Genomic DNA, 8,462 nt, shown 5'->3' with positions numbered 1-8,462 from the left:
CTGAGCCTATGTGAACCCATGGAGGCAACCAGGGGTCCCCGTCGAGAATCAGGACACCCTAGACCAGGAGGCCCGACTCCTTGCCAGCCAGGGCTTCCCCTCTTAATAAAAGCCTGCTGGGCTTCCCTGAAACCGCCCCGATCCCATGTGGGGCCTATTAGTGTTTTGGCCACACCTGTCCATGTGTGTTGTGTGTCCAGCGGGAAAACCCTACAGATGTCAGTAAGGTAACAGAGCCTGCAAGAGAACGTTGCTAAGACCTGCCTCTCTCCCAGCTTTACAGGAAGTGAGCTTTACTGCTGTCTCTAATTGGGACAAAAATGACCTCCCTTCGGAAAGTCGACAGCCCAATCAGGAAGGGAGAGAGAGCTCAACTGAGTGTCTTCAGGTACTTTATGGAAATCATTGTTCCCAACAGGCAAAATTTTAAATAATAATATGCAACAAAGAACATCTGACAAAGTAAGCCCCAAAAGCATTCATAACACAAAACTTTCATTGAGTCACATCACTTTAACAAGGAAAAAAGTCTATGGGTGGATAACTGTGGACTGTGCTGGCTTCATAATAGTTTCCCACAAACCAAAGAGAAAGCATAAAAAACAGACAAATTCATCACACCACAGGAGGACAGGAATTATAAAAGCCCAGACTGTACCTCATAGAATTTCTCAAAATCCTTGTAAGGAAGGCTCTGGCTGCATGAATTTCATTTTCTGCTGGCTTTTTCTGGCCTATGATATCCACAACTTCTTTCATATTCCCTTACAGCTAATTAATGAAGGAAATATACATTGAGTGAAACTGGAGGCAAAGGGCAGGGGGAGGATGCTGCGAAAAGGAAAAAATGCCTAACACTCTTGGCCACGCTCTTTTAGCCCAACCCCTGGAAAAGTGGGCTGCTAGCTAGGATTAGTGGGGCAGTTCTTCATGGGTAGAATGAAAGTCCTCCCAGAAAAAACTACCATTAGCAGCACATGTAAAAATACTAGCAAGATATTTTGTTCTCACAAAGCATGTGTGGTAGATTATGAGGAGTCCAGGGACCCTAAGATGCCGTGTCATGCAAGACCCCAAGCAAGCCACTAGAAAGGCCACGTAGAGAGCAACACCAGGCAGCCCCAGCTGCCACAGTCTCAGCCCACCCACCCAATACAGGAGGGAAAGAAGCCATTTGTGCATTATGTCCCCTGCAGAGGGGACATGGAGAGAGACTGAGGAATTCCGACAACAGCCAAGAACCAAGGCCTGAAACTTCTGGACGTCTCCAGCAGTTCAAGTCACCCCTGCAGAGGCTCCTGTCATTGTGGCCACAGTCCCCATGTAGTCACATGGCTTTGGTCCCAGACAGATGTGCTTCAATCCCAGGTGCGGCCCCTCCTGAGTCATGAGTTAGGAGATGAGACACTCATCTGCTTAGAGCACGGCTGGAATCTCCAGCCACAGTTATTTAAATTAATCAGCACAACACAGAATCCAAAGTTCAGTTTCTCAGTCACACTAGCCATGTGACAAAGGCTCAACAGCCACACGTGGCCAGTGGCTACTGTGCTGCCACCCTGTGTGGTAAGAACACACCCTGCACTCCTGCCTGCCTGCTAGCAGGTGACTATCCACACTGCCTCTTCTGCCACCTTCCTAAAATGTGGAGACAACCACCTTCTAGAGATCTGTAGATTTTTCATCTGAAAATATTAATAACCAGCCACAACACACACATGTGCTTCTTCCCATAGAGGTCAACTGCTTTGTGCTCATGCAATTTTACAACTAGAAATACTATTTTACACCAAGAATTTTGGGACAACTTTTCATGCAGCAGAGATCATCAGAATAGAGGGTATGGATTTTAATTCTGCTTCTGAAGATACCCATTAAGCATTTCCCTTCCTGAAGACACAAATTTTCAGTTTGCAGAACTGTTGCAAAGACACTGAATCACTCCCTGGGACCCATTCCTCAAATTCAAGCCTAAAAGGACCCACATCTTTAACTTAGTCAGTTACTACTACAGGGAGAGCAGCTTGGTGGTAATTAGCCCTAAACAAACAAATCCCTAACAAAACAAAAGTTTTATCCTACTATTGACCTCCTGCAGAAATAAGGATTAACTCAGTGCTGTAAATAAATCAGACTGTGACCACAGAAGCAATCTAGCAGATAAAAGGGCTAAGCAACCCCATTCCTGCACCAAAATGTTGTCTGCTAAAACGTGAAAACTCTGCTTTAAAATAAAATTGTAATAATAATTAATAGTAATGTTTCAGATTTCTTCTTTTACTTTAGAAGTTTATTCTACAAAATTTTACAAAATGTTGGCTTTGAGTATTTTGCAAATAAAGGTACATTTAGCTACAATTCCCCATTTTCCTCTATGTGTGGGGGGGCTTTAGTAAACTTCATTACATGTATTTTACCCTAATTGCAAAAAAAGCAAAACACGTTCTGTGTATCTGTGGTAGGTATGGGACAACACTATGGACGTGTCTATCAGGAGGACACAGATGTACACGTAGAGGTCAAAATGTAGGCCCAAGAAGGAGGAAAGAAAGATGGGAGAGTCAGAGGCTGATGGTGTGGAAGAGGGCTCCCCACACCACAGCAGCCACGGCAGGCGGCGACACAGCTAAGTGAGATATCCCACGTGTTTGTAACTCGCATCTCAGCTGGCTCACATCTTTGACAACTACCTGAAGATGATGGGCAATGCTCTAGCAGGCAATGAATAAATGAAAACAAACCCAGAAAATCCTTTAAAAAAAGGCAACACACAGATATATATGTTGATTTCAAGAAGGCCTAGTCAGCAGCTATGACACTAATTAAGGCTACTTTTAAAAAGAAACAGGCTCCGTGCCTGTGGCTCAAGGGGCTAAAGCTCCAGCCACATACACCTGACTTGGCAGGTTCGAATCCAGCCTGGGCCAACCAAACAACAATGATGGCTGCAACCAAAAAATAGCTGGGCGCTGTGGCAGGAGCCTGTAGTCCCAGCTACTTGGAAGGCAGAAGCAGGAACATCGCTTGAGCCCAGGAGTTGGAGGTTGCTGTGAGCTGTGATGCCACGGCATTCTACCCAGGGTGACAGCTTGAGGCTCTGTCTCAAAAAAACAGAATAAAATGAAAGAAAGAAATAAAAAATAAACAAATGAAGACACACGGCCAAAAGGGTTATACACGTTCTGCCATAACCAAAGACACAGTGGTTACTGGGAATGGTGAAAATGTTCTAAAACACATGTGCTTTTTTTTAAGTTCTCTGAATTTCCTGGTGCCTAATGAACATGCTTGGGAATCAAACTAGGGTCCGGCTGTTTTCTGTGTGTTTGCACCTCTGAAACGGCTGGGTTGTGTGGACCAGGAGGGGACGGAGGAGGGCACATCCAGTCCCGTAGGCTGGCTGCCCAAGCGCAGGTCAAGGGATCTGCGCATGACGCGCTCTGGCGCCACCTAGTGCCCACCCATGGTTATGGCCCCTCTGGCTCAGTTCCAGCACTGCCCCAGCCTCAAGGTGGGCCATAAAAGAGACTTCTTTTCACAAGGTCGTGGTATTTCCTCCTGCACAAGTTTTAAACCACCTGGTCCCCAGAACTGTGGGTGTGACAAGCAGGATGCAGATACAATTCTGTGCATTTTCTTCCATCTTGCAGGTGTGGTGGGCAGCTTTCTTTTCCAGGTACACCTGGTTTTGTGACTTTTCTCACACCGTTATTCCCCCCAAACATTAACTTTAATTAGTCCATAATATTCCTTTCATACATCTACCAAAATAATATAGTACGAACAACATTAGCAGTGGGTTTTCTGGTACTCCAGAAGAAACCATTCCTTCTAATGGAGGGGTCCCCTGAAATCCTTTCCCACTAATTATATACCAAACTTAACTCTTTATAAAATTCTTTTCCCTCACTCCCTGGAAAGGATAGGGTTTAGATCACAACTGTAAAAATTGCTGGGATGCCCTTGAACATCAAGAACCACACATTCTTCTTAGTAAACTATCTCAAGAATGAGGGGAAAAGTATCCAACATACTCAACAATAACATGAAACCAACAGATAAATAGCCACATGCCCACACAAAAGATAAAACACAAATACAGTCTTTCGAGGGCGAGGGGAGAGGCGGCAGAAGGTTGATTGGCAGAATCTGAACTAATGTGCACAATGTGAGGGTGTTCAGCAGCCCCCTGGGTGAACTGCTCAACTACAACTTGAACTTTACCTTAGAATTGAACGAAAATATTATTAATTAGAGATAGAGAAAAAAAAAAACAGAAAAAAACTCCAGAGATCAAATATTCTGTTTCATTTTCAAAAGAAATTAGGAGAACTGCATCAATAAAATCTTTATTATTCACAAAGAAGAAAATTCCTTCCCTCTCCTCAAAAAGGAAAAAAATCACGTGTTGGGTTACTTTCCTAACTTTTATGTGAGAAAGCAAAGTACCAAGCAAAGAAAGCTGGGAGCTGAGGGAGGGGGTTGGGAGGGAGGAGCCCTGGCCTGCAGGGAGCCCATGTCCCCAGTCTACACCCTGCTTGGACACTATGATCGGGAGGGCTGCAAAAGTGGGGGGCTGGAGGCTTTGAGCTTGGTCAGGGGTGCTGGGAAAATAACCACAGTAGACCCTCCATAGCTGACCAGCTCCTTACAATGACCACCTCCTTAAGCTGGACTAATTTTCATAGAACAGACATATACCACATATCAGTACAGTAGGCCTAGTTTCTTACAGCAACCACCTCTGTATGGTGACCAGTTTGTTACAGTCTCTTGGGTGGTCAACATTCCGATGTTCTAGTGGAATGCTGTCTAGGGTTTGAAAGAGCCCTAAGTGGGAAAGGCCTTGCAGATAAAGGGCCAGGCTTGGAAGTAACACATATACTCAGAGCTTTCTGATGTCAGACCTCAGAGTCTGGGGAGGGGCACAGAGGGCACATGCTTCAGAAACAGCTGGCGTGGGGGGCCAGGGGGATTTGCTTGGCAACTGAATCTTTAAACATCAAATGAAGACCCGGCTCTGACCCCATGCTTCCTTCTGTTTCCTGCTAGTCCTGCAGGAAGTCCTCTTCCTTTCCCAGTCTGTCTCTAGCTCCTGCCAGATTAATCTCCTGGCAACACAGCTCTGCCCAGATCTCCCCCTTGCTCCGGAACCATCAGCTCCCTGTCTCTGTGGAACCAGTTTCCACAGAAGGAAGGGTATGCTCCTAGGCTCTCATTGGCTAACCCAGGGGTTCTCAGAACATGCGCCCAAGGTCCGCAGCATCTGCATCACATGGGGTAGACGCAGACACCTCTCTCCAGGTGAGTCTGCACAACCTCTTCCCCAGTACTCCCTCAAGCCTCCATTTCTGCTGCAGCACCCCCCAATCCCCTCCCCAACCCCCCCACAGGATTTCCCGCTCTAGTTCCCAGCTTTGAAGAGCCTAGTAAGGCTGACACAGGTTCGCATCTGCATCTCAAGCCTGGCTCAGCTTCAAAGCACAGCTCCACTGCCCTATCCTCAGGAAAGACCTTCCTAGTTGGCTGCCAGCCCATCTTTCCTCTCTCTGAGTCACCACTTGTCCCAGTTCTAGCAGCCCACTCAGCAGTGCACTCCTGGAGGCAGGACCTAATGGGATGATCTGAACCCACTCGGCTGGAGTGCTTCTAACATACACTCAGTGTGTGGACAGAGAAAACATGAGCTGGGAGGCTAAGGCAGGAGAATTGCTTAAGCCCAAGAGTCTGAGGTTGCTTTGAGCCGTGGACACCATGGCACTCTGCCCAGAGTGACGTAGTGAGACTCTGTCTCAAAAAAAGAAAAGACAAGGCATGAGAACACTGTGTAAATGGTAACTGTGTGTTTACTATGAGAAAAAAGGGCACTGTGGGAAGGTTTACAGCGTGTTCTCTCTCCAGGCAGTGGTGTGGGCGACGCCATCCTGTGGACGGTGACATCATGCCTGATAAAATCTGTAATCCTAGAAGATAAGGGTCAAGTAGTTCCTGCCTTTATACACACAGTGAATTAAAGGCACGATAAAAATTCCCCAGTGACCTAAGTCACTGAAACCCATCAAGACATCAAAGCCAAACTGTAAGCAAATGCCAGAAGCAGTGCTCACACCAGATGAAAGCTTCAAAGTTGCTCTCCCCTACCAAGAGCAAGCAAGCTCAGGCTTCTGTGTCGGCCTCTGGCCTTCCTCCTGGGTCCCTCGGTGGACCGGAGGAATGTCACCAAACAGACACAGGCAAAGCACGGCCATGAAGCAGACTTAAATGACTTGTTTTTTCTATTTATGTTTTTAGCCCTCATTTCTATAAACCTGTAACTGCTGGAAAGAAAAAAAAGACATCTCTCCCAATATCCCAAACCACCTGTGCTGTAGGACTTAGTCTCCCAACTATCTAACATCTGGCTTTATTCGTATCTTAAAAGGCATGAATACTTTCAGCAGAACTTCCTGGCAACATTGCCACAGAATGAATTGGTCAGCGAAGAATTTCAGGATGTTCAAGTGAGCAATCATTCTTAGGGCTAATTATACATAGCCCTAAGGATTAACAACAGGATCAAGGAGGCTTATATATATGAGTAAGGACCAAAACATTCTGGTATGCTGAGTCAACTATGGGTATCAGGCAAAAAAGTTACCAAAATAAAGCAATCAGAGACTACAGCCTGCTGTCACCTACATGCTATGTATAAAGAGTTCTACGCGTGTAAAGCAGATGGAATGAAATCTCGAGAAACAATCTCACCCACCTCGCCCTGTCTGGGATTCTGTTCACTACACAAAGCCCATAATTAACTATATTTTCACTGAATTTGCCTTCAAACTCCCCTTCTGGGCCCCATGGTTACTCACAGCATCCTCAAGGTAAAAGGTATGGCAAGTCAAGAAGGTTTTTCTCCTAGAAAATGGAATGAGGAACAGGAATGTGTGGAAGATAGACCGTTCAGGGAAGGAACCAAAGAAAGGGCCGCCAGAGTCACCGCGAGCAGTGTTGGACACTGACCATGAAGAGAGGGAAGGCTGCTGTTCAAACACAGAGACGCAGTAGGGGAAGTTTACCAAGAAAATCCGGCATTCCTCCCAATGCAATGTATAGGCACTGCCACTCCAAGGTAACTGTGGCAAAGTCGAATGCTATTTCCACTAAAAAACATTTCTTCCCAGGAAATCTGTAATTTTACTCCAAACATCTCGCAGACCCTTTTAAATTGGGAGAACTATTAAATAATACCACACATAGGGTGCTCACTATAGTAACCACCAGTCCACGTATGCTACGTGGCCGATACCGGGGACACTAGGAAAGTTCTGAGACAGACACAGTCGACAGCATCCTTTCTGATTCACCTGTGCAAGTTCCAACTTGCTTGGCTTGTCACTATCGCTGGGAGGGCTTCATTTCTTTCCATCCACAAGGATTTTACATTTCTTGATTTCTCTGTATCTTAAAACCTTCATAATGACCCACATAAAACCTTTCCTGGATTTTATATTATCTTCTGTCTCCGGACAGAAGGCATCCTTCTCCTTGCAAGACCAGCAAGTCAGAGAATGATTGATCCTCTGTATTGTTAAAGTTAATAAACCACCACATGATACTTGGAAAATTAAAGTAGGAAAGTCACTTAAGGAAGATCTGACTCCCCTCCCCCCATATGTTAGTTTTGTCCTTTTAGTACAGCTACAGACATCCTTGCTGTCCTTATTATGACATGCAGGCACACCCACAACAAATGGAGTAAATGGCACAACCTGCACCGTGGTGGGTGCCAAGAACTCTGCCACCTGTGACGCTAGTACCCCACTGAACAGGGGCCGTCTCCATGCTGGGGTGACCCAACTTAGCTAATCGGCACATTTCGCAGCTGCCCCAACACTGTGCAACTCCCCGGCTGCCGATACCTCCTGAGTACTTTCCCTAATAATGCCACCTCATTCAATTAAAAGGCCTTTGGACTCTAACTGCCCTGAACAGGCTTTCCTTCCTGATAAAATCAAGTCATCAGACACCTTCTGTAAGTCAAACAGCTTGTCGTCAGCGGTGGGAGGGAAGCAAGGGATGAGGCGGTTTTCATTGTTGAGCATTTCCTTCGTGTGAAGAACAGGTGATGCTAAAATAAAACAAACATGGGCTTTCTTTAATGGCAAAGTATGCTCTCACTTTCTACAAAAGGTCAGGGCCATACCGGGTACCCGTTTTCTTCCCCACAGACTCCGGCCCTGGAACCAAGGGATGTTAGTGGTGGGCGGGCTCGAGGGGGACAGTTCTAAGGAAAGGGGGCATTTACTCCTTTACAGCTTGCTGGCAGCCATCTGCTCAGGACCCTGTCAACCTCACCTCTCCCTGAACCTTGGCAACAAACCAAAAGTGTGTTCGCTGTGTCTAGACAAGCAGTCAGCACAGAGCACCAGCTGCTTGCGGGTACAGCTACAGCCAAACACAAGATGTGCAAAGAGGGGACC

The 8,462-nt window shown here is 46.2% G+C and overlaps 2 protein-coding genes across 2 annotated transcripts in view; both read right to left on the bottom strand.

Annotated features, from left to right (window-relative positions):
* LOC111726428 (protein Shroom2-like) overlaps positions 1-764 on the bottom strand; it is a 5,123-nt gene extending 4,359 nt beyond the window's left edge. The window contains exon 1 of the mRNA XM_023515066.1: positions 659-764. Coding sequence (XP_023370834.1) covers positions 659-759 — 101 coding nt within the window. The 5' untranslated portion in view covers positions 760-764. The remainder of the gene's footprint in view (positions 1-658) is intronic.
* LOC100952101 (protein Shroom2) overlaps positions 1-8,462 on the bottom strand; it is a 67,239-nt gene that overhangs the window by 56,718 nt on the left and 2,059 nt on the right. The window contains exon 2 of the mRNA XM_023515051.1: positions 3,824-3,828. The gene's annotated coding sequence lies outside the window, so the exon portion shown is untranslated. The remainder of the gene's footprint in view (positions 1-3,823; positions 3,829-8,462) is intronic.

This window comes from Otolemur garnettii, unplaced genomic scaffold (genome assembly GCF_000181295.1).
Source record: "Otolemur garnettii isolate 467f Iridium unplaced genomic scaffold, OtoGar3 scaffold00065, whole genome shotgun sequence".
In the NCBI taxonomy this organism is placed as follows: domain Eukaryota; kingdom Metazoa; phylum Chordata; class Mammalia; order Primates; family Galagidae; genus Otolemur; species Otolemur garnettii.
Note: the sequence above shows the minus strand (reverse complement) of the source record. Positions and strands in the feature narration are given on the sequence as shown.